Below are 26,628 nucleotides of genomic sequence, written 5' to 3'. Positions count from 1 at the left end.
CTTACCAATTCTCTCCCAGGCTTCCTATATAGAAGCTTGGGGCTTCCCCAGCCCCATTTCACAGTTCTTACCCAGTGTGTGCATGTAAGGATAGAACGAACCTTGCGTAATATCTTTGCCCTAGTTCTAACACCCTCTTTTCTTTATGGGATTGTCAAACTCCAGGACCATCTATGGTGCATCAAGACCAGACATCCCCAAACTGCGGCTCTCCAGATGTTTTGGCTTACAACTCCCATGATCCCTAGCTAAGAGGACAGTGACCAGTGGTCAGGGATGATGGGAATTGTAGTCCAAAACATCTGGAGGGCCGAAGTTTGGGGATGCCTGATCAAGACCTTCTGGAGTTTTTGCAATTCTAATCTTCACTGCAGTATCTCCTCGGTCTATCCCTCCCCCCACCCCTTTATATCAAGAGATATGGGATGTTATATCTTTTCAACACTATATAACCATGCCATTGTTCTCAGTGACAGACTCACTAGTGTAGGCCAAAGCTTTATTATCTTCTTGGGTTTTCCAGCTGGCATCCTTGAAGTGTCTTATAATTTTAACAAGTGTGAGTGAAAAGCAGCTCAGGGGCATGACTGACTGAGAGCTGGGGTGTGGCTCAGATTTTCAACTGTGGATTAGGAGGAGAATATATATACCGATACTATTGTATTGCATTCACTTAGCAATGAAAATATTGCGGAATCTAACACCATGTACATAATAGTTCCTCATACTCATAAAAGGCAATTGGTTCATCTTGGAAATACGAAATATTAGCAAGATACTCTGAAATAAGAAATTTGCTATGGTGCTGAGCTACTTAATATGTGGACCCGTAGACATGGAAATACAGTATGTTTAACATTGCATGGTATGCTTGCTTTTACACTGTAGTATGAGAGCAGAGTGTAGGGCAGAACCAAGTACATGCTAAGTTTGTAACTTTTTGTTAGTACCTAACTGGGGCGTGGGTGGCGCTGTGGGTTAAACCACAGAGCCTAGGGCTTGCCGATCAGAAGGTTGGTGGTTCAAATCCCCACGATGAGGTGAGCTCCTGTTGCTCTGTCCCAGCTCCTGCCAACCTAGCAGTTTGAAAGCACGTCAAAAGTGCAAGTAGATAAATACAGCGGGAAGGTAAACGGCGTTTCCATGTGCTGCTCTGGTTCGCCATGCTGGGCACATGACCTGGAAGCTGTACGCCGGCTCCCTCGGCCAATAATGCGAGATGAGTGCCGCAACCCCAGAGTTGGTCACGACTGGACCTAATGGTCAGGGGTCCCTTTACCTTTACCTTTAACTGTTTAAAACAGAGGTACTACAAATCCCATAATCTTTGATCACTTGCCATACTGGCTGGGACTGGTGGCTGTAGTTCAGCCACATCTGAACGGACACACCTTAGCTCCCTTTCGTTTGTACCTGCATTTACAAGGGAAATTGCAGGGAAATTATATTGGACAAAGGGAAAAGGCAGCCCACTGTGTACTATGTCTCCTTTGTCATCTAAACTTCTGAAACTTTTGCTGTGGTTATGTTCTTTCTTTGAAGATGGTGTCATCTTGAGGGGGGGAGGGAGAACAGCAAAGTCATAGTCAAATGCTTTTCATAATCACAGTTTTTCCTCCCCCTTTTTGTTGTTGCTGTTGCTTCTTCTTCTCTGGCCTTAACCATTCTCAGCAGTATTAAGTGGTCTGGGATTATTTTCAATGAGATTATTTGATCATGCTTATGCATTATCTCCTGAAGGAGATTCTATTCATACCCTGTTGTTTTCGTAATTATCAAATTTAACCAACTGCATCTAGATTTCGCTTTGCTTGTTCGTATGCAAGCTGAATTAACGACAGCAACAAAAACACTCGTATGTTATTAAAGGGAGTGTGCAGAGTCCTCTGAGAATCCCACTCAGTGCCTGTGATCTCTTTAGGATTGTTCTCATCAATTATGCGAGACCTGGCTAATATTATACATGATGGCCCCAAATGGATTGTGCTGGATGGTGATATTGATCCGATGTGGATTGAGTCTCTTAATACTGTCATGGATGATAATAAGGTAAGACACAAGTCCGAGGGCAACGACTAATCTTGAGTACATAGAACAATCTATCCTTTGCCAAAAGGCACACAGATGTAAACCATAGGACCAAACTACTATAGAAAAACCTTCACAACTCCTTTTGTTTCAAGAATCTGAGGGTGGAAACCCTGCAGTTTAAGGAAGAACAACAACAACAACTATATCCAGAAAATGTTATCGCTTGGTATTTGTGCAATCCCCACATTTGGTTCCTGCACCTAGTTGAGTGCAATTTGGGAAGATTATCCAGGGTAGAGTATTGGTGGGTGCCCTACGCCTTTTGTGAGTTATCAAAAGATTGTTTCCAGAAACAGAAAGGGCCTTTAATAAAGAACGCACACTTCCTTCCTGGGATGTTGGCAGGAGCAGGAGCAGCAAGCAAGCCCTCTGTTGTTTTTTGACATAGTATCAACAGGGTTTTATGTAAGTGGCATTATTCTCATGCTTTAAATAAATGAGCAGTTGGGAGAAAATTAGAGGAAACCTTTGCAACTCCATATAAAGAGTTTAGGTGTTTCAGGGAAGGTATTGTCCTGGGTTGGATACAATCAGTATGCTTCTGAGAAGTCTCTGCAGATCACAGTGCTCTTGGTGTCCCCAACCTGATTGGATCTATCCTTTTGCAGGTGCTGACACTAGCAAGCAATGAAAGGATTCCTCTCAATCCCACCATGAGGCTGCTGTTTGAAATCAGTCACCTGCGGACTGCCACTCCTGCCACTGTCTCTAGAGCAGGTAGATGGTGGCAAGGGAGAGGAAGAGGGTGGCATTTCATTTTGGCATGGTAGAAAGTGAATGGGGGTTAGCTTTGGCCTAAGGTTCATGAAGGGAGCCAGGGTAGCCAACCAGCTGCCTTCCAGATGTTTTGGACTACAATCCTCATCAGCCCCAGCTAACATGGCTGCCATGCTAGTGATGGCAGACACCTTGTCCAAGGATCCAGTTGCTGCTGTCGCTGCATAATCATACGAGATTATTATTATCTTTCAACTACCTATAACTTAGATGTGGAAAAACTGGGTAACTCTCTTGCTGACTTCTGAAATTTCACATTCCCAGGGATCCTTTACATCAATCCAGCTGATCTGGGCTGGAATCCTCCCGTGAGTAGCTGGATTGACAGACGAGAAATCCAGTCAGAGCGAGCTAACCTGACCATTTTGTTTGACAAGTATCTGCCAATTTGTTTGGACACTCTTAGAACCAGGTACAGTCGACCACACTGAACAATTCACACAGGTTTGCTTACTGCACGTGCATTTATGACTATTTGTCCTAAGTACTACATGTTAGCTTCCCCAACTGGTTTCTTGTTTTGTATTAAAAGAAGTTCAGCATCATACCTGTGGGACTTGAGAGCTTCTTCCAGTCACAGAAGATGAATGAAGAATGGCTGCCCTCAAAGGATGTCTCTTTGTATCATATAAGCTGCTCTAAGGCTTTTGTGGTGGAAGAGCAGAGTACAAGTGTCATAAGTAAATAATAATTTTCTGTTAGGTGTGTCCCTAAGGTTGTTTGCTGTGTAGAGGTACTACAGTGACACCTAGTACAGTCAAACCTTGGTTCTTGAATGGCTCCGTTTTTGAATGTTTCGGCTCCTGAATGCCAAATACCCAGAAGTAAATGCTCCGGTTTTTGAACGTTTTTCGGAACCCAAATGTCTGACGTGGCTTCCACTTGAGTGCAAGAAGCCCTTGCAATCAATCGGAAGCCGTGCCTTGGTTGTCGAACGTTTTGGAAGTCGAACGGTCTTCTGGAATGTAACAGACGTGGGTGGCGCTGTGGTCTAAACCACTGAGCCTTGGGCTCGCCAATCAGAAGGTCGGCGGTTCGAATCCCCGTGAAAGGGTGAGCTCCCGTTGCTTGGTCCCAGCTCCTGCCCACCTAGCAGTTCAAAAGCACATCAAGTGCAAGTAGATAAATAGGTACCGCTCCGGCGGGAAGGTAAACGGTGTTTCCGTGTGCTGCTCTGGTTCACCAGAAGCGGCTTAGTCATGCTGGCCACATGACCCAGAAGCTGTCTGCGGACAAACACTGGCTCCCTCGGCCTATAGAGCGAGATGAGCGCCACAACCCCAGAGTCGTTCGCGACTGGACTTAACTGTCAGGGGTCCTTTACCTTTACCAAGAAAGAGAGTAAAAAAAAAAAGTCCTTGGCTCCCTCATAAATAAGCATTGGAGAGGAGAAGGAACAGGATAACATTTGTTAAAAAAACAACAACCAGAAGCTTTTTTTCTTAGCAATTATAGCTGTAGAACTACCCAAACAGTATAGAAATTTATTTATGTATGCAACTACAGCTGCAAGAATGTTACTTGCCCAAAAAAATGGAAAGAAGAAGAAGTCCCAATGAGAAATGAATATATACAAAAACATACAGATTATGCAGAAATGGTGAAACTTACCGGAAGAATAAGAAATCAAGATAACAAACTTTTTTATATAAAAGAATGGAAATGGTTTACTGAATATCTACAAACAAATTGTAAACAGATAAAGACATTGTCAGGATTACTGTAATAACCTGCAGTTTCAAAAGAATATATAATCAAAATAGATGAATTAAAGAATAAGTTAATTTAGAAAATGCAGGAAATGATAAAATAATTTTAAGGAACCGCAGAAAGAGGAGGAAGAAAGTCAAGGTTTGAAATGTTAGAACTATTGTTAAGCTATTGAAATGTATATAAATGAAAATTATAAATAAATTATATAAAAAAGGAGGAGGGAGGAGATGAGTGCTTGCATGCACCACTGTACACAGAATCCACTTTTTAATTAGTATCTGCAGAGGGATTAGCAAAAAAGATAAAATAAATCTTCAGTTATCTTTTAACTATTATAATGATTACGCTATTGCAGTAAGGTTTGTCTTATTCTCATGTTTATCCTTTAAATTATTTCCAATACCTCTTTTCAACAGGACCTTTGATAATTTGTTCTCTGGTTCCAGTACTAACAAACTAATGAATCTATTTTTGTTGCATATCCTTGCCATATTTTCTTATAATATATTATCCTATACTATCCTATACTATCCTATACTTCTCCTTCAATCCTCTACTGATAAAAGCTGTTTCTGATAAATTTTGTCTCTAATTTTTGAGCAGAAACTTACATACTGCCTACATGGTGTTTTTTTTTGCTTAAATTTAGTCACCAAGCCTTCCTAATGATGGGATGGCTGGATCTATTAATCAAGTATGCATAACTTGATTCCTTCTATCACTTTAATTATAGTGTGTCCTGTTCATAGTAGACCCATTGAAATCAGTGGGCCCCAGTTAGTCATGTCTTTTAATTTAAGCGAGTCTACTCTGAGTAGGACATTAGATTCAAGGCCTTGGCCCAAATTAATTTCTTTAACATTCCCACCAAATGTGTATAAAATCTGCAGAACAGATCAAGGTGGGATTCAGTTGGCATAGTAATACCAAAATAGTGTATTGTCTAGTGCACGTGAAGGTTCCTGTGTGTGAGGAAGGTGTGTGACTCTTGGTTTAATTTCATGCTGGTGGCAAGAAGGGGACATGGTGCTGGAAAGAGAAAGAAAAAGGGTGGACCCATCCACTTTTGACCCTGGCGCTGCCCACAATTGGACTGCTGTCCCATTTATTGCTTGTAAATGGCCCCTGGCAGCTTGATCCTGAAGGCAAGCGGCTCTCAAGAAACCATAGGGTTGCCCACCCCTCATATGCCACCACCTGGCTGCAGACGGAGGGCCTATCTATGCAGAAAAATATCACATGGCAGAAAGGCTCCTCCACCCCACTCTTAGGTGAATGAGTAACAACTTGCTTTTCTTTTGCTTCTCCCCCCCCCCCACGTTTTCTAACTGCTACAGTCAGTAAGGCTGTATTATAGCCACAAATAGTGTAGGCAGAGGGGGCAAGGGCCGCTTGATGCCTTGTGTATGCTTCACATGGAGATATTTCAGGATGGGCAGCCGATGGTTGTACTTGATTTTGTACAGCCGGCTGTTCCAATAACTATAATTACTTTTTAGCAAACTGCAGGTCTCATCCGGCTTCACACATCTGTAAATGTAGCCTAAACCCATGTAAAATATGAGATGAAAGGGATTATTTTATTACGCTGTTATTTGACCACTTCTGAACTCATTGCATTTGTGGCAAATCAGTGCCCTTAGCAAGGTTTCCATTTCACTTCTTCCAAGAGGATCAAAGTTTTAGAATGGCTCAAACTTATGATTACAGTTATTACTTGGCTGCGTGCTGATGGTATTTTATAGCTCTCTGTAGCAGTGGATAAGAAAGATATACACAATGAAAGTTTTAAAATGTTAATGTTCGGAAAGAGGATTTATACGCCTATCTCCTCATATTGTTAAATGGCAGTCATGCTAAATCCAATTAAACTTCATAAGTTTTCAATTCCCCCATTGTAGATTTAAGAAGATTATTCCAGTTCCTGAGCAGAGCATGGTTCAGATGTTGTGTTACCTCCTTGAATGCCTCCTCACCAAGGAAAACACTCCTCCGGATTGCCCCAAAGAACTCTACGAACTGTATTTTGTATTTGCTGCTATCTGGGCCTTTGGTGGGTCTATGTTCCAAGACCAGGTAAGAAGATATGTCCTCCTCACAGCCGTACTGATTTAATACATCTTCACATTTACATCTAGCAACTGACTGCAAACCTGAGCTTCACCCCCAAAATGGATGGGCCAGAGGATAGGATCAGATGTGGTGACTGGTGATCAGTTGCTTGTTGGAGGAACCCCAGAGGTGAATGGTGACCCTTACTGGGAGGTGGGATGAGATGGAGTTGAGAAGCCTCCACCCAGTGGCAGGAACATCCCTCAAAAAAGAGGGCTAGGATTATTGAAACCTTTAGTTCCATGTAAGCTTCCTCAGCCCCCCCCCCCCCTTTAGCAGAAACCTCCAAATTTAAATGAGACTTGGTGGTAGCTCTGAACTTGCAATCATATTGTACACTCACAGTTGCTAACTGCAGTATAACAAAAAACGGGCAGTTGTTCTACTTCTGCTAAATTCTCTTAGGGAGGCAGGTGTCCTTGTCAAGACCTTCTACGTAAGGAAGATCCTGAAATACTGTTGTTGAGGCAGCCTGGCTGGAGTGAGTTATTGCTCATGCTCCTTTCTCCCCATCTTCCAAATAACAGAGATGGGGCATTATATGCCACTTCCTTGGAGGTACTGAATAGCCATCACTATTCTAGAGTTTATCCAGCTTTCGCATTCAGGTACTGTATTTAAAAGTTGGTTTTTGTTAGATATCAGAGCCAAGGGACTCTAGTGTGCAAATATGTGCCCTAGAGGAAAACTGCCCATAACTTTTATCTGAGAGGGGATGGTCTCCAGACTGAGGTTTACTCCACTTAAGTAAATTTGATGTGTTTGCATCTCTGGAGGAAGCCATTCCCATTCCCATCCCTGCCAGTCCAATCACTCATTCCCAGCATGAAATGATGGGTTCTAGTAAAGCATAGTAACCAGACAGCATGGTTTCAGATGGCATACACTTTGAACCCAGGACTAGGCATATCTCTGCTCTGAGAATGAGGTAGGATCTATGAGATTTTTTTTTTATTAAAAGGGCTCTGAAACTCTCTGCTTTTGATTTCCCTGCCTTTATAAACAGTCTCCCCTTAGGCACAGGGGAAGAGCAGAACTCATTCTTCACATTTTTTGAGTGGCAGGAGGAAAATAGGAGGGTTTCTCTCTCTCTCTCTCTCTGATTATTCTGTATTTAAATCAGCCTCATTATCCAATTATTTATATAATCCTGTTTTTCACCTCTGTTATTTAGTCATTAGTTTAGTTTTTCATATCATTAATGCAAGCCTAGGGCCCATTCCTCATTTCAGTATTCATGTTCTCAATTTTTGATGACAGTAATGATTGGTGTTTCAGTCCAGAGTTTGTTTGGTGGAAACGGATTCTAACACTTCTTCAGGAGGGAACTGCATTTTCCCAACACCTATTTTCTATGTCTCAGGCTCCTGTCTCAAAGATGAGACAAGATGCCTTGATTCTTTCTCATTTGATGTACTTGATTATTGCTGTCTTGCATGCCTCTGCCTAGTTATAGATAAACAAATGACAACTCATTACAATAACCCATGATTTACTCTTATGCTTGCATTATTCTGAGTTGATCAGTTTTTATGGTTCAGTTCGTTTTATACTGTAGGGTAAAGCAGACGAAGTCATTTTACTATATACATTTCAATTGTGAAAGGGGCTTATGTGTTTGAGCTTTGCAAAGCTTATTCTTTAAGCAGAAAAAGAAACAAAAGGAAATCCTGACCTTTGTGTACATAGTAAGATTAATGTGCAGTGTTGAGAACTATGATCACTTCAGGTAGTAAAGTATTAATCAAAATTTTTAATGCAACAAATGACTGATGACAGTTGTTTTAACTAACAGGAGTGTGTGTGTGTGTGTGTGTGTGAGAGAGAGAGAGAGAGACCCACTTCATATGTAATTAGGCTCCTCAATAAACCACAGCTTGGCTGATGAGCTTGAGTCTTTCCCCGTTCCTTTCTTCTCTTGCACATCCAACTGCAGAGTTTGAGACTTTCAGGTTTCTTATACCACTGTTTTCTATGATACCTGAATGAGGAAATGGTGGCTTCATGGTGGCCTGCAAACAGTTCCCTGGTTTGGACAACATGTGAAACTGGAGTAAGAGAGCAGGAAGTATTCTTTGCAGTCAGGCAAATGAGAGGAGGGATCAATGTTCAAACTCATCACTTGTGTATGTTCAAACAAATCATGCCTCATTGAACTGCCATGCTGGATGTAAACAGGGCCAGAGAGTGTAAAAGAGAGACAGTGGGGCAGCCTGATCCAAAGCTCTGCAGTTATTACGATGAATATACGAAATGTTATTTGTTGAGAAAGATTTCCTACTGGAGACCTTCCATTACTTGCTTCCCTTCAGGACCATTATTGTCACTGTATAGGAGTTCCCTTATCTATCTTCTTGTTTCGTGTGTATGTGGTGTGAAATATACAGGCATAGTGTTTGTTTGTTTGTTTGTGTTTTTTTCTGCTTAATTGCACATGCAGATCATACATATTTTAATTGGCATGTGCTTGTTTTTGCTTTTTAAAATAACTCTATAAAAATAACCTTTCTGAATATATCAGCCCATTTTTCTTGGCCTTCAAACAGCCAATCTTTTTGGCAGAGGCTGATTCGCCACCAAGGGGGAAGGAATTGGGCGCCCCAGAATGAAGGAACAGGCTGCTGCAAGAGCTTGTACCAATTGTAAAGATAAACCTCTGCCATAACCAGGATCACAGCCATTGCAGTTAGTTTAGTTGACCTCGTTGATACCTATGAGGCTGATATCCTTGAGCCTTTTCTGCTGCATCAAACTCTCCTTCACCCATAAACATAATGAATTCTTATTGCTTGAATGAGACCCATTTTCATGCAGGACTTGGGTTGAATTCATGATTCTCTCAGAAATTTTCCAAGTCGCCATGTGGGTTTCTGCTCTCTCTGCCCTAACAGAGTGTGCCAAATCCTCTGAAAGCATCTATGCTTGCTGCAGGACTATTCTGCAATGTGCATTTGGAGTTCTGATCAGACAACCCCCACCCCCAACGTTGCTCTTAATGGCGAACTCCATGTTTCTTTCTCTGCTTCTCTGTAAATGTCAGAGCTAAGGATCCGGAGTGCTGTAGTCTGAATAAGAACAAGCAAAGATCCGGTGAAAAATGATCCAATATAAAATCTGTTTATTGCTCGCCATAGAAATTGCCCTTAGTTCTGACCTTTTGCTGCTGAAATGTCAGAATAAACAATATGAATGCCTTCCCACTATTGCAGGCTTGGGAGGTGGGCAGGAAGGTCCCTCTCTAAAAAGCAGGGATGGAGGTAAAAGCATTAAGATCAGCAAGCTTCCATTACGTGAGCAGCTGAAATTTATCACTCCTCTGGCAGTGAGGGTTACTTGAGTTCCTTCAGTTTAATGTTATTTTAGTGTAAAAAGAGAGCCAGTTTCTCTCAGCCTTCCCTTCTTTCTTATCTGCTTTTTTCCTTGCCCTCTTTTACATGGTCTAAATTGGTAGATCATGAGGTAGGTCATCTGTTGGTTGCTTCTTAAAAATTAAAATCAATAAAAATCTTAATAGTACAGTAATGGTAAAAAAAGAGAGAGGAGGAGGCAGTTGGTGAGGTGGGCTGAGGAAGGAGCTGGAAGAGCACCAAAAGTTGTATGGTGGCATTTTTATTTTATTTTAAACGAAAGGCCTTTTTTATGCAGCAGGTCTCCCTTTGCAATTAATAAGAAAAAAGTACTGGCCCCGTTACATGGAATGAGCATTATTTTAAGGAAGAACAAATCTGCGGAGGCTTTGAATAATATGTGAGGTGAGAACAACCCCCTTTGGATTATCTGTGAGGAAGACTGAAGCTTTGATAGCTCATGTTCTCTCTCTCTCTCTCTGTGTGTGTGTGTGTGTGTGTGTGTGTGGTGTGTCTGTGTGTGTATTGCTCCCTAGTGGAAGTTGGTTAACCTCAGTGAAATTGACTCATGGCCTCAGCTGATTTGCTGTATTGGAAAAGCATTTGAAGCTGATAAACCTGGGGAAAATAATCCATAAAGAATTAATTGAGAGTTGGAGGTTGGGTGGGCAGCAATGTCTGGTTCAGTGTGTTTCATTCACCATCCTTTGTGTGCTACCTTGAGGGTAGGTGGATTTCTCTTGGAAGCACTTCTGGGAAGTTTGGTGTGGACTAGTGGAAGCAAAGCTGTTGCCTGCCCTGAGTAACTGAAAGACCTGAATGTTGATCGTTTTATTACTTATTTAATAAAATTTACATACTGCTTGATTGTAGAGAAAACCTCAAAGCAGTTTACAAAAAAGATAAAGCAATAAAAGTGTCACTTAAAAATGTACAACCATAAGTTAAAGCATACAAAAAGTTACAGCATTACAGTAGAAATAAAATAAAAAACCCACACTCATACACATTTTCTAAACAAATTTTATGACTTCAGCATCAGTGAGCATGTGTGATTGAACCATCGTAGATCAACCACTGCAGAAATAATTTCATGCTCACTCCAAAATCACAAGGCTTTTCTGTTGCATTGGATTACATAGGTTGAGATTATCAAATGTTGAGCACAGAAACAAGTGACGTAACATGCATGTGTGATCCAGCCCTCGAAGACTGAAACTTCAGGCTTAATGTTTTGTTTGGTTAGTATTGACATTGCGCTTGGTGAACGAAAAGGACCTAGGACTAGGCAGCCAAGCTCCCTCTCCCTCTCTGTGTTTGTGTGTGTGTGTGCATGTGTTGGTGGGGGGGGGGGGGCGTATGACACTAGCCAACTTGCAATAGAACAGGTCATGGCATTTCTGCACCACCTAGAATAGTAACAGGGCAGCCAATAACACTTTCACATGATACTGAGTAGTAGATAATTAACACTAGCTCCACACGACAGTCATCTGGTGCCCTTGTGAATACATCTCAGATGCTTTGCTGTGAAGGACACACATAAAAGTGATGCCCTTCTCCGGTAGGCAGGCTGATTATTGGTGAACTGTACTTTGCTCTGTGCAATTGGCTTTTTCAACAAATCATGATATTTACAAATCTTAGAGCTGTGAGATTTATAATTAAAGTAGGCGTACACTGTCACTGTGTCTTGAAAGAAATGTGCACTGGTTGTGTTCAGGCATCTGTTTTCTGTTCTGGGGCAAGGACTTTGACAAAGTAAATTGCAAACTAGTGGTGATTGATGGAGAAAGATTTTGGTATGAACAGCTTGATGGGAGCCTTCTGCTTTCTTTGGCTGATCAATTTGATTGCCTAGTTGTTTACACAAGCTTAATTAACTCTGATAGATCTTGCATCAGGTCCCATCATAGATAATTATTTGTTTAGTGACATAAGAGTACTGATATTTTTTCCCTTAAAAATGGAAAGAAAAACTAATGTCAGGAAAGCGGTGTTCTGGAAGGATTTTTCCCCCAGAAGAGAAGAAAGTTGGAAAAGTATGCAACTTAAAAACTTGCCAAGCTGCCAAGGTGTAGCTTGCAGGTTTCCATTTCTACCATGCATGAAGACCAAGCAGCATGTGAGGTTGCCGTGTGAAGACACCAGCAGGCATCAGGATGGAGTGGCAGACCTACATTTTGGGGGCCCTGAAGTTTGAACTGTTATGAGTGCACCCTTCACAACCAGCAATGAGGTCTGGGTAACTACTGCTATCTTCATCAGTGGGGTTGTTCCATGACAGATCACCAGATTTATTAATTTTTTTAATGAACTGCTACATCTCAGACTTTTAAAATTACTGTACTGGATTATCTCACATGTTGTTATGTACTGAGCTGAACCATAGAACAATAGGATCCAGAATCAGCAGTCTGATTGGTCTGTAGGAGCCACCCAATCCAACTCCAGATGGAAGTGAATCCGCAATCTGATTGGCCTGCAGGAGCAGCCAATCAGGCGGCTGGCAGAAGTGAATCCACAACCTGATTGGCCTGCAGAAGCAGCCAATCATGCTGCTGGCAGAAGTCAATCCACAAACTGATTTGCCCACAGGTGTAGCCCTGAAGTAGCCAATCACACAAAGCCCATTGTGTAAATAATGTATATAAGCAGATGGTTTTGGGAAAAGGGCATTCTTCTTCTCCTTGATGACTACGAGCTGAATAAAGAGCATGAAATTCACTCTCGACTCCGAGTATATTTCACATGTCAAAGTCACTGGTGTGAATAAAGTTTCCCTATGCCTTATAGTTTTCAGGTTACGTGGGGAGAATGAATATTAGGGAAATGTATGCATGAATAAAGTCCCTTCTGGGGCCCCTCTGGGATTAGGGGCCCTGAAACCTGAGCTTCATTAGTTTCATAGTAGATCCGCCCCTGTCAGGGTAGTTTGCTGATGCAAGGTCCTTAGGGACATTGTGTTGACTTGGGTTAGGAGGGCCACATACTTTTTATCATTCTACCCGCACACTGAGGTCCAGCACCGAGGGCCTTCTGGCGGTTCCCTTGCTGCGAGAAGCCAAATTACAGGGAACCAGGCAGAGGGCCTTCTCGGTAGTGGCACCCGCCCTGTGGAATGCCCTCCCATCAGAGGTCAAAGAGAATAACAATTACCAGACCTTTAGAAGGCATCTCAAGGCAGCCCTGTTTAAGGAAGCTTTTAATGTTTGATGGATTACTGTATTTTAATATTTTGTTGGAAGCCGCCCAGAGTGGCTGGGGAAGCCCAGCCAGATGGACGGGGTATAATAATAAATTATTATCATTATCATTATCATTATCCTAACCTTTGTGGAGGATTGCACTTGCCAAGAAAGCATGAGGTAAAGTGACAACCATTAATATTGCAAGAGTTCCTAATCTTATTTTATTTTTAAAATGGCACCTATTGGCACCAATTATTCATTCACCCTGAACCCTTGAATAGTTAGGGTGCTGGTGAGACCACTCTTAGTTATTCAACTTGGCACTAGCTTTCCCCCTGCAAGAATTATTTCTCATTGTTCAGATTTTTAGCGCTTCAGTATATATAATGCAAGGTTGGTGACAGCATTCTTTAATCCTCTAGCTTGGGAAGGCTTTCTTCTGATCCTCCTGTGTTGTGATTTTTATGTATTATATTGTTTTCATTGATTTTATGGCATTTTATCTTACTCTACTGTATATTTTGTTTTTAATATGCTGTCCTCCAGTTTGGGTGCCCTTGGGCCAAAAGGTGATAAACAAACTGTGATAATGTTGATAATATAATAATGACAATGATGCTAATAAAAAAGTGATTGATCTGTGCATTAAATCCCCTTCCACATTTTTCTTGGCAGCTTGTAGACTACAGGGTCGAATTTAGTAAATGGTGGGTGACAGAGTTCAAGACCATCAAGTTTCCTTCCCATGGAACAGTCTTTGACTTTTACATTGACCCAGAAACAAAGAAATTTGAGCATTGGTCCAAGCTCATCCCCAAATTTGACTTTGATCCAGAAATGCCATTACAGGTAGGTAATGATGCTTATGTGTGTGTTTGTGAGACAATGTTGAACAAAGAGGTTGGATAAGAATGTGTAAGCATATTGTCTCCGTTAATTTTTGCACATTGGTACTGAATGCTGCTTTATAAGTAGAGAATTGATGCTACGCCTACTTGAATGACCTTACAATCACCTATTGTAGGAGTGGTAGCCTTATCTGTGCTCCCGTCATTCATGGTGTTGCTGTTCAGTTCTTATCCCCTTCTGTGTTGTTGTTGCTGTTGCTGCTGCTGCTCGTAGCTGTGCTTTTCCTTGTTTTTGGGTGTTTATAATGATTGGACAGTGCCTTTTCAATGAATTGGGCAGTGTTCATTGAAAAGGAGTGTGCTGGAGTATCCCTTCTTGCACGGAGGATGAATGGTTGTCTCTGACCAAATATTGAGATTGCAGATATTTGTGGATAACCATTTCACACTTAAGTGTGTTACCTTGAATAACCTTTATGCCCAGAGAAACAGTTGGTATGCGGAGCACCTTTATCAGGTTTCTGATCAGAACATCAGATACATTGCAGTGAATGGAACTGTGTGTGTGTTGGAGGGCATTCACAGATAATCAAGGATTCAGATAGGCAAGAAGCCCCCTGATGGATTCATTTTACTTACTGGTTCTGTTTCAAAGCCAATCTAGTTTGGTCTGATTTATCCTCTTTCTTGGAAATTAAACAAAGGGTCTGCTGGTTTCTCTTTAAGGTTTCCAGACTCAAAAGAGAGCAGGGCAATTAAAGGCACAGAAGTCCTGTCCTCTATTGAGTCTGGCAACCCTAGGTGTGAGTCAGTGAGGCTAGGAAGAAGCATAATGGGTGGAAGTAGTTGTGTGAGTTCTGCAAGTTGCCCTTTCCTGATACTGAACACCTGGGAGAGGATTTTCAAGCCAACCAGGCATTAATTAATTGGAGGCATTAATGAACCAGTCCAATCTACAAGTTGCTGTTTGTGTTTCCAAATATACACCTTCTCAACAAGCTGCTTGTATTCAGTGGCTGGGTCTGTTTGTTTCCACATTTAAAAGACACACGTCTCTCTGTGTGTCTGCAAATATTTTCTGTTTGCTTCCTTGTGTTTTGAAGCATATGCTACATTGGAAACAGCCCTAAACGCAACAGCACTTTGTTAAAATTGCCATCACTTGGTATCGTTATCAGTGGAGGGCTTGGGGAAGGGGCCACACTTCTGCTGATTCCACACAGTGCCAACTACCAGTTCCATGTTTCTGGCTTGCCCTGCTTAGATGTGTAGGGTGCTGTGGGGCTCATTACAGATGCCTCTCATTCTCCCATCAGGCCTGCCTGGTACACACCACTGAGACCATCCGGGTGCGTTACTTCATGGATCAGCTCTTGGAGAAACGCAGACCAGTCATGCTGGTGGGAAATGCAGGCACAGGGAAGTCTGTGATTGTAGGAGATAAACTGTCTCTGCTGGATTCCGAGGAGTACCTGGTGAAGAACGTTCCTTTTAATTACTACACCACGTCTGCCATGCTGCAAGGTAAATAAGTAGGTGAAATGAAAAGAGTAAATTAAAAGGGCAGCTACTAAGGTGGAATAAAATATGCCATGAGACTCTTAAAATAAATGCATACTCCAAATCAAAGGGGGTTAAGAAGAAATTGTTGCGTGCCTGAACTGAGGTGTTGGAGCTGTTGTTCTGAGTTGCATTTGCATTTTAAAATAGTTTCACAGAAACTAATAACTGGAAGCATAACCATCGCAACTCAGGGAGTAAACGGAATCCTTTATCATGTTGAAGAGTAATCCATACATAAAAGGAGAGGGTAAATTCCATCAGATTTGTCTTTTGACTTATAAAGCCTTACATGGCTCAAGACCACAATACCTCAAGGACTGCCTCTCCCCATATAAACCATCCCGGATACTGCGTTCATCATCTGAGGCTCTCCTTCATGTGCCTCCTCTGTGAGAGGTCCAGAGGGTGGCAACACAAGAGCAGGCCTTTTCTGTGGTGGCTCCTTGTTTGTGGAATGCTCTCCGCAGGGAGGCTTGCCTGACACCTTCATTATGTATCTTTAGGCACCAAGCAAAAACATTTCTCTATAACCAGCCCTTTAGCTGATTAACATTCTATGGCCTTTTAAATGCATTTGTGGGAGTTTTCGTTTTATTATGTATTTTGTATTCTCATTTTGTATTTTTATGTTGTGGAACCGCTCTTTGATAAATGATGTCAGCTTGATCCATATACCTGCAACAGTGCCCTAAATAAGAGACAATTTCCTTTTTGTTTTTGTTTTATTTGTTCTACACTTCAGTGCTGTTGAAATTAAAATGGGCCTGAAGGAAGTGTGCATATGCCACTTCACTCAAGTGGCTTTTTCATTGGCGGGAACCCAGTGTTAGTCCATTGTTTCGAAATGGGGAGTCAGATAGTGAGGGGTGTGTGTTTTTACAGCACATTTGTTTGGCTCTAATTGAATATGCAAGTTAAATATTTTAGTATAAAAGGCACCATATGTGAAAACAGAAGTGCAACTAATTCATACATTTTGCAGCAACGGAATAAGTAGTTCTAGCTAGAAATATTTAGGCATGGAGAATGCTGCAGGTGATTTGTCGTTGCTCACAGCTTCCTCTGTCTTTTAATAATCCCAGCTGGAAACCTGGTCATAGTTTAATAAATGCTGTGTAAACAACGCAGCTTCAGGTAGCGCATGCATATGGAAAATGTCCTGAGGGGGCCTATTCATAGTATCATTCTTCCAGTGTCCATATTACAGTGGTCTATTGTGTATATTGAATCATTTATAGGGATCTACCCGCCTTTATGGGCACCAATGCATTCAGAACTGTTTGGGATAAATATACCTTAAAGTCGGGGGGGGGGGGGGCGACGACAACGACAGGTGATGTCCAGATGATGCTCACCTTTTCAAAGCTATAGACATTTTGTGATCTGCATGGTTGGATCAGGGAGATCTTGAATTAAATAAACTTGGTGTCTCTCAGTTAAGGTGTATGGGGGAGGTGGAGAAAATATGCATATGCCTGAGACCTGCTGTTGATGTCAGCATAACTCTAGAGTCTGAGTATGTATAATCCGAAAAGGGTCACTGCAAAGGTGGATTTGGGGCAGTGCAACTGCTTCCGCCCTACTGGCTGCTGAGCCTAGGGGGCACTGCAGGGTGTTGCAAGTATCACATAGTGAACTGAGCAGAACAGAAGGCGAGAGATTAGCCCAGGGGTCGGCAAGGTTTACCTTGCCTAGGCTGGTTTACTCCAGCGGAGATCCCTCTGCGGGCTGGATCGCACACGCACCCCCGTGATTTTCGGCGTTTGCATCTGCACAGATGCGATTTCCAGTGCCATAGAAGTGAGTCCCCGCACCGCACTGGTTTAGCACAGTGCGCAGGGAACTCTCCAAACAGGTGGCTCAGGGGCCAGTTAAACAGCCCCTGTGGGCCGCTTGTGGCCCATGGGCCTTAGGTTGCTGACCCCTGGATTAGCCTTTGAAAGACCCAAGTCTGCCCCCTGCCCACTGTTAACATTTGAATATCCCTATGGTGGTGATTTGCTGTTACCTAAACGAATGCAGCTCAGGGAACAAATGCCATGCATCTCTGATAGTTTCAGAAGCAAACACTTCTTTTGAGGGGAAAAACTGATCCACATTTGAAACAGAGGAAAGGTGTTAACTGTCATTAAAATACAAACACGTGCTTCATTTCACTTTCCAAATTCTGCTTGAAAGAGGTTGGAGTTTGTGAGAGTTCATAATGAGCCAAACCCATTGGTGTTCCTGTATATCTTTATTTGTAGGAAAATTTATAAACTGCCACTTAAGAGAAGAATATCAGCAGGGTGTACAATAAAATAATAAAAACACCACAAGATTATAAAATCTTAGAGCACAAGTGAGCCCCAACGCACACATTTTAGTGCCAGAGGGAAAAGCTTTTTCTTGCTGTTGAGATGTATACAGATAAATGGCAGCAACCCCCCCCCCCCATATTTACTTGGATTGAGAGTTATGGCCAGAGGCTGGGGCACATAATCCGAATAAGTTATCCACAGGGTGGGTTAGTGTAAGAATGTGCCTCAGACACGGTTGCTGGTGTGTGCTGAACATGATTTATACCCCTTGCACCTTGGTTTATGCTGCTCAGTGTTTAGATTTACTTGGTTCTGTTTTGCAGTTTATCATTTGGCAGCTATTTCTAACGGGCGTTTGTTTCACTCTTCAGCCAGAATAATAAATGACATCCAAGAGAGCTTCAGAGACACCGTTTGCTTGCCCAGCATCAGTTTCAGGAGAAGGAAGAAACTACCCAATGCTTGCCAACACTAATACTTTCCTATAGTGCTGCATTACTGACCTAAGGGGATCTGTGACCCACAGATGATATCTATCTGTTCACTGTCCTATCAGGGAGAACCAACATCCTCATCACTAGAGTGACTGATTTAGTCACCATTTTCTCCAAGAATGTGTGTATTGGCATGGACATGAAAGGGTGCTGGACCATGTCCCAGTAATGAAGACTGGGAGACTCCCTTGCAGGAGTTCACAGAGCGTAGCAAGCATAGCTGCCAAGTTATCCCTTTTTTAAAGGGAAATTCCCTCATGCTGAATAGGCTTTCTCACGAGAAAAGGGAAAACTTGGCAGCTATGGTAGCAAGTCTGTGAGGAAAAATGGCAGTTTTCTACAGGCACTATCCACCTGCTGCCCTGCCTTCTTTCCTTGCAGCTCCAACTTGCCTTTCTTGGTTGCAAACATTACAGGGGAATTTGTGGCGTTATGAAAAGGTGCAAAATAATCCACAACTCTGAGACTTCTCACAGCCCTTTATACTGCTAGCATATTTTCAGGATTTTCTCTCTGATCCTTGGATCTGAAAACTCTTTACAGGTTGCATGCAGATGCACTTAATAGAAAAGCAGCTTTGAGGTTGGGATTGGGAGTGGAGAACCATCTTGGGGTGCATATATTTAATAATCTTGCTTCCTGTAACTTCTCAAATTCCATTTTTAATGGGGTTTAAGTAGCGCATATTTGCCCTTGCTAGCACGTATCTGGAATTCTTCTTCTGGAAGGAGCAGCAGCTGGAAGTGGTGTTTGGAGTGCAGAAATGGCTGGTGAAGAAAGGCCTTCATAACATTGGAACCTGGAAATCTACTTTATATCAGCTCTGACTACTTGTCCATCTAGCTTAGTATGGTCTACAGTGAGTCACAGCAACTCTGCACCTTTTCTGGCAGAGGTCTCTTCCGTCACCTGCTACTTGATCTTTTCCTTTTTACAGACAATCCAGGGTTTGCACCAGAAACCTTCTGCATGCAATGCAAGTGCTGTATCACTAAACTTTGACGCCCTCTCCTCTTTACTACCACTTGTTGAAAATGGCTTTTTTCTGAAGCTGATTCCCCCCCCCCCCCAAGAGGAAAACAGAGTTTGGGGCCTCTATTAGTGTAGGTCTATATACAGTATGTGACATATACCAGTAGTTAGGTAAAGGTAAAGGGACCCCTGACCATTAGGTCCAGTCGTGACCGACTCTGGGGTTGTGCGCTCATCTCGCATTATTGGCCGAGGGAGCCGGGGTATAGCTTCCAGGTCATGTGGCCAGCATGACAAAGCCGCTTCTGGCAAACCAGAGCAGCACATGGAAACGCCGTTTACCTTCCCGCTGTAGCGGTTCCTATTTATCTACTTGCATTTTGACGTGCTTTCGAACTGCTAGGTTGGCAGGAGCTGGGACCAAGCAACGGGAGCTCACCCCGTCACAGGGATTCGAACCGCCGACCTTCTGATCGGCAAGCCCTAGGCTCAGTGGTTTAACCACAGCGCCACCTGGGTCCCTATACCAGTAGTTAGCCCCTTCAAATAAAACTGAAATTATTTGTGCTTTTACACATGCCACTAGATTTTGTGTTACATGATTACAGAATATGTTTAGTATCACATGACTGCTCTTGCATTGGTAAAGCACTGTCACGTTCTGATGCATGCTGCAAATGGAGATGGAAGGCCCCACCATTGATTGATTGTTTATGGGCATAAAATCTCTAATGAGCACAACACCTCTAACACGCATATAGAGTATTGCCTGCTGGCAAGAGATTCCCACACATTGTGGTGAAAAGTACCTGATCTACCCTTGCAAGGGCAAATGCAGGGAGATCGGATCTCTTTGCTTAGTGAATGGGACATCCCACACACGCAAGAGACTTGTATGTCCAAACAAATGTTTAGTGATTAGGTGCAACTAATTCCACCCTGGAAAAGGTAACATGATGGGATGCTTCATGTGGCATCAAAGAGCTTTGTGTTTCTACAAAACGTTTGCATTCCCCTGCACGACCATGGTGCTTAGCAGATTTCCAGATGCAATTAACTGTAGAACATAATGCGTTTAATCCTGGAAAGATTCTGAAAAAGGCCACTGAGCCATCTAAATCCCATTTCAAGCTATGGAGCCTTGCGCAAGGTTTCTTCATGTGGCAAACCTGCCCCCAGAGAATTCCACAGAAATAGATGTCTCTCAGCCCATCAGCCTCTGGGAAAGCACAGCAGATGCTTAATAACCCTAAAACACAGTGATTGTTTATTCCAGTATAATTGGGGTCTGAGTATCTGTGCAAGGGACATGTAGGTTTTGATATTATTGTGAGAGACATTCTCAAATTAAAATGCTGCTTTTACGAACATGTCATTTGATCTCTCAGTAATTGCATTTCAATTTGATATATCTTTTGCATACTTGTTAAATCCCTAAAAGGGATGTTTTCTATGTTAATTAGGCTCTAATTAAATGCATATTTGAAAGACATTCTCTCACTTCCAGAAATTTAATAAATTTTTTTTTTTGGGGGGGGTATTGTTTAAAGAGGAAGATTCCTCATTGACAGAGGTGTTATCTTGCACCCATCATTTCAGGATCTTTCTGTGCCACAAACTGTCAGGATGAGATGGATTCTTAGCAGTCGGCGCTAAATACAAAACAAAAAGCATTTTTAATAACCTACGAATATGTGATCAGTTTAGTGAAAAGCAAATGATAGCACACCCCTAATAGCTTGGTGATTGTTGAGAAGTTTGTTGTCAATTGCAAGACGCTGATCTTTGAAAACATTCTTGCAGGCTTTGCTACTATGATGAAAGGCTACTAAGAACTGCCAGTTTATTTTTTTAAAATAAGGCAATAGAAAAATAGCCGTTTGTACCTTGTAATGTATATGAGCCAGTGCAAATATCTTGTTCAACATAGATATGTTGATACATGCAGCTACTTCTTGATGTTTGCACTCAGGATAAATACTTGTACTGTACTGTACAAATGTACATGTACATGCTTTTGGTGGTACAGTGATTACTATGTCACAGAACAAATAAGTGAAGTTGCCCTGATAGTGATGTTTTTGGCAAAGCAATTTGCCTAGAGAGATGAAAACGTGGGAGAAGCAAACCTTGGCACTTTTAAAAACATCAGTTTGTTGTCATAAATAATTGATTACCATTATTATTATTTTTTAAAAAGAGTACACATCCAGACATTTCTGTTGTGTACTAAATGCAGGGCAGGAGGGGGCAAATAAAAGGAGCTAAGAACTTATTGCCACCTGGCCCACTGCCTTCTTGTATAGTCCTCCCAGAAGCAAATCCTATTCTAGTGAGCACCACTTCCTTTTAACCCTACTCTTTCTTTTCTTAACAATTTGTCCTGGTCTTCCCAGCCAGGGATTATTCACACAATATGGGCACCTTTGCCCATATTGTCCCCCCTAGCCCAAGACTGTATTTCAGACCATAATCACAATGCAAGAGGAATCATGACATGCTTACTGTTGAATGCCATAGGTTCAGTGATTTGAAGAAAGGACTTGTTTATGCCTTGTTGCACTGTGCAAAAGAAATTGTGGTATTCATTTGGATGATTTTCCTCTGTCCATCTACATAAACCTCTAATTTGCCCGTGGCGCCTTACCTTGACATCAAGCTGTTTTCTGTTCCTATTGTCCATGTGTAAGATTCAGCATGTTTGAGTGATGACTAGTAAGAAGCTTGTATTATACAATTTCCAATTTCACTTTGGACAAAGTGCTACCTTTCTGTGACAAAGGCTTCAGTTTGATGAATGTTTCTCAGGCCAAACTAGCCCTTCGTTCTAGCTTAGTAGTCTTGATCACTTTTTTGTGCAATATTTGCACAGGTTAATCTATCATGTATTAAGCTGACTAGCTTTGAATCCAAATATTCATTACATGGCTTCAGACAACTTCTTGTTGACTGTCTGGGTAATAAGCATGCATATAGATGTCCAAATACCAAAGCGTGTTACTTGGTCTTCTTACAAAAAAAATAGGGTTGCATTCCAAGCCTTTGAGAGTAAGCTGCTTGACAGTTCTGAACGATATCTTCTAGGGTCCCTATAAATGGTTTGCCACAATACACAATGATTTTCTTCTTGTGAGTGACTCCTCATTGTTTCTGATAAGCCAAAATATGGTTCAGGGGCCAAGGATAAATAGATCAATATCTTGGATGAATTATGAACTGCACCGTAGAACCATTACACATTGAAAAATACAACTCTGCTGCCAAAAGTGTTTTATTGACTAATTTTAGTGGGCTTTTCATCTCAGTTTTTTGGTCTTTATCCTATCCTTTGCTCTTTATCCAATGCTACAGGCTGCTTCACTTTTTTGCAGATGCAAACAAAAATTATTTCCCCCCTGAGAAACAGGCATGCCACATTTAAAACACTCTCCTGGGAGCCAGAACTGGTTGCTTCTAAGACTGCTGCCCAATATTGGGTCTAATATTGTGTCATGGTCAGATCACTTCCTGGTGCAACTGGACTTCTCTGCGACCCTTCCCCTCTGCAGGGAGGTGGGACCGATTCAGGCGATCTGCCCCCGCCACTTAATGGATCCAATTGGCTTCCAGAGAGTGGTAGGGGATGTTTTATCCCATGTTGATGGCCTTTCAGCTGATTCCCTGGTGGCCCACTGGTATGTGGAGTTAACCAGGGCTATTGACTGTCTGGCTCCGAAGCGCCCTCTCCGATTGCATGGAGCCCGGACAGCCCCGTGGTTTTCCCCGGAGCTGAGGGTGATGAAACAATCGCTGAGACGGCTAGAGCGCCGGTGGCGGAAAACTCATTCTGAATCAGACCGGACACGGGTTAGAGCTCAACATCGAGCCTACCAAGTGGCAATGGCGACAGCGAAGAGGACCTTCTTCACTGTTTCTATTGCATCTGCAGAAAACAGCAGCAGGAGACTTTTTCAGGTGGTTCGCAATTTATCGGAACCACCTTCATCATCGGGGCCTGGTAGGGACACCAAGATCTCCTGCAATGCTTTTGCAAAGTTTTTTGCAGATAAAGTCACTCAGATTCGGAAGGAGGTAGACTCCACCGTGGGAGCAGGGCCAGGGCGAGGGAGTGCTAGAGCCCTGTCTAGTCATGTTATATGGGATCAATTCCAATCTGTTACCTCCGAGGATGTGGACAGGCTGCTTGGACGAGTGAAACCAACCACCTGTCTCCTTGATCCTTGCCCATCCTGGCTAATAAAAGCGAGCCGGGAAGGGCTGGGCAATGGGCTCCTTGGGGTGGTGAATGCTTCCCTCTATGAGGGAGCCTTCCCAGACCCACTGAAAGAGGCGGTCATTAAACCACTTCTTAAAAAACATCTTTAGACCCGGCCAATATGGCCAACTATCGCCCAGTCTCAAATTTACCATTCTTGGGCAAGGTGATTGAGCAGGTGGGTTGCTGAACAACTCCGAGCACGCCTGGAAGAAGTGGACCATTTGGATCCCTTCCAATCGGGATTCAGGCCTCACCATGGGACTGAAACTGCCTTGGTCGCGCTGATCGATGATCTCCGGCGAGCTAGAGACAAAGGTGAGAGCTGTTTCCTAGTTCTGCTGGATCTCTCAGCGGCCTTTGACACCATCAACAATAACATCCTTCTGGACCGTCTAGAGGGGCTGGGAGATGGGGGCACTGTTATACAGTGGTTCCGCTCCTTCCTCCTGGGCCATGTTCAGAAAGTGGTGTTGGGGGATGAGTGTTCAGACCCCTGGGCACTCACTTGCGGGGTGCCTCAGGGTTCTGTTCTCTCCTCCATGCTTTTTAATATCTATATGAAGCCGCTGGGAGAGATCATCAGGGGGTTTGGGCTGGGTGTTCATCAGTATGCAGATGACACCCAGCTCTACCTTTCTTTTAAATCAGAACCAGTGAAGGCGGTGAAGGTCCTGTGTGAGTGCCTGGAGGCAATTGGAGGATGGATGGCGGCTAATGGATTGAAGTTGAATCCTGACAAGACAGAAGTACTGTTTTTGGGGGACAGGAGGCGGGCAGGTGTGGAGAACTCCCTGGTCTTGAATAGTGTAACTGTGCCCCTGAAGGACCAGGTGTGCAGTCTGGGAGTCATTTTGGACTCACAGCTGTCCATGGAGGCACAGGTTAATTCTGTGTCCAGGGCGGCTGTCTACCAGCTCCATCTGGTACGCAGGCTGAGACCCTACCTGCCCGCGGACTGTCTCGCCGGAGTGGTGCATGCTCTGGTTATCTCCCGCTTGGACAACTGCAGTGTGCTCTACGTGGGGCTACCTTTGAAGGTGACCCAGAAACTGCAATTAATCCAGAATGTGGCAGCCAGACTGGTGACTGGGAGCGGCCGCCGGGACCACATAACACCGGCCCTGAGAGATCTACTCTGGCTCCCAGTATGTTTCCGAGCACAATTCAAAGTGTTGGTACTGACCTTTAAAGCCCTAAACGGCCTTGGTCCAGTATACCTGAAGGAGCGTCTCCACCCCCACCATTCAGCCCCACTGAGATCCAGCACTGAGGGCCTTCTGGCGGTTCCCTCATTGCAAGAAGTGAGGTTACAGGGAACCAGACAGAGGGCAACTCTGGATGAGACATTTTATTCTTCTTCCTTTTCCCATATTCAGTCACTCCTAACTTAAACCAAGGATGTACAACCCTCCAGATATTGTTGGTCTACAACTGCTGAACATTGACCAAGGTTCAGCTGTTGGGAGATGGAGTCTAACAATATCTGGAAGGCTGTAAGTTTCTTATTCCTGTTTTAGGTTCTGCCTAACATTTTTTCTCTTTTTGCCTTGGCAGTGTGCTAAACCTCAGCCACTGCAATCCTTTCATCAGCCTTTCTCATCTTCATTCTCTTGTTTCTGTAAATAATTGTAATGTGACACACCACTTCCACCACATACCTGTACAGGTACCAGGGGTATGGTTCCTCATCAAAGGGAGTCACCACTTTCTAGCTGCCTTACAGTTTAGTATCACAGTGTTGGAAAGAACACTTTTGAAAACTCTGAGCCTTTGTTTCTTCACAGCTGTTCTTGAGAAGCCGCTGGATAAAAAAGCAGGAAGGAATTACGGCCCTCCTGGCACCAAGAAGCTTATCTACTTCATCGATGACATGAATATGCCTGAAGTAGACACTTATGGAACAGTCCAGCCTCATACACTGATTCGGCAACATCTGGACTATGGGCACTGGTAAAATAGGGATAGATCTGTCTATTTACAGTCCTTGTCACTTTGGTATGTGTTTAGCCATAATTCTGTTCTGTTTCCCTATCACATTCAGACCCTCTTAAAAGACATATGTATATTTTCTCTCAAATTTGCCTTTGGGCTAATTTATTAGTATTTATTTGCTGAATTTCTATCCCACTCATCATGCCCTAGAGCAGGGGTTGGCAAGGTTTTACCTGCCTGGGCCAGTCAAGTCCTGTGGAGATCTCTCCGTGGGCCAGATCGTGCATGTGCATTTGGGCATGCGCAGATGTGATTTTCGGTGTCTGGGCATGTGCAGACACGATTTCCAGTGCCGTGGAAGCAAGTCCCCACACCGTGCCGGTTTAGTGCAGCACACGTGAACTTGCTGAGTGAGCGGCTTGGTTCGGGGGTGGCTCGTGGGCCGGTTAAACTGCCCCCCGTGGGCTGCTTGCGGCTCATGGGCCGCAGGTTGCCGACCCCTGCCCTAGAGCATTGCCTGTAAATACTGTAACGGAAGTGTGATACTCTCCCTGATGTAGAGTCCCTGCTGTGCTAGATTTTACCTAGACATATGCGAATCCTAGCCTCATTCCCCAATACTGTGCAACCTCTGTTGGAATATTAATTGAAAGCAGCTGGGATACAGCAGGTGCCCAGTACGCATCTGACATGCTGCTTGAGTCTTGGCAAAGTCCGGCAGGCACACTGCTGTTTGTTTGTCACTAATAGGATGTGATTAGGGTGATGCATTCTTTTCTTTTTTCTTCTTCTGGCAAAGGTATGACAGAAACAAGCTGTCCCTGAAGGAGATCATGAATGTGCAGTACGTGTCGTGCATGAATCCCACAGCAGGCAGCTTCACTATCAACCCACGCTTGCAGGTATTGCTTGCTCACCTGGCAAGGAGAAAGCCGCTGTTGGGTTCACTCAATCTTTGGAAGGATTAACACTCTCATTTCTTTGCAAGCTATCCTAGATGGTCTCCATGTGAAGACAAACTTTAAGAAAT

General features: G+C 43.2%; 1 protein-coding gene across 2 annotated transcripts in view; it reads left to right on the top strand.

Annotated features, from left to right (window-relative positions):
• Positions 1–26,628, top strand: part of DNAH9 (dynein axonemal heavy chain 9) — a 190,399-nt gene that overhangs the window by 50,286 nt on the left and 113,485 nt on the right. For both annotated transcript variants that reach the window (XM_088661670.1, XM_035104728.3), the window contains exons 33-40: positions 1,922–2,049; positions 2,700–2,808; positions 3,133–3,280; positions 6,483–6,657; positions 13,907–14,080; positions 15,396–15,603; positions 25,451–25,616; positions 26,398–26,500. In XM_088661670.1, the coding sequence (XP_088517796.1) occupies positions 1,922–2,049; positions 2,700–2,808; positions 3,133–3,280; positions 6,483–6,657; positions 13,907–14,080; positions 15,396–15,603; positions 25,451–25,616; positions 26,398–26,500 (1,211 nt within the window). The remainder of the gene's footprint in view (positions 1–1,921; positions 2,050–2,699; positions 2,809–3,132; positions 3,281–6,482; positions 6,658–13,906; positions 14,081–15,395; positions 15,604–25,450; positions 25,617–26,397; positions 26,501–26,628) is intronic.

The sequence above is a fragment of the Zootoca vivipara genome, chromosome 2, assembly GCF_965207765.1.
Source record: "Zootoca vivipara chromosome 2, rZooViv2.hap1.1, whole genome shotgun sequence".
NCBI lineage: Eukaryota > Metazoa > Chordata > Lepidosauria > Squamata > Lacertidae > Zootoca > Zootoca vivipara.
This window is presented reverse-complemented; position numbering and strand designations above follow the sequence as displayed.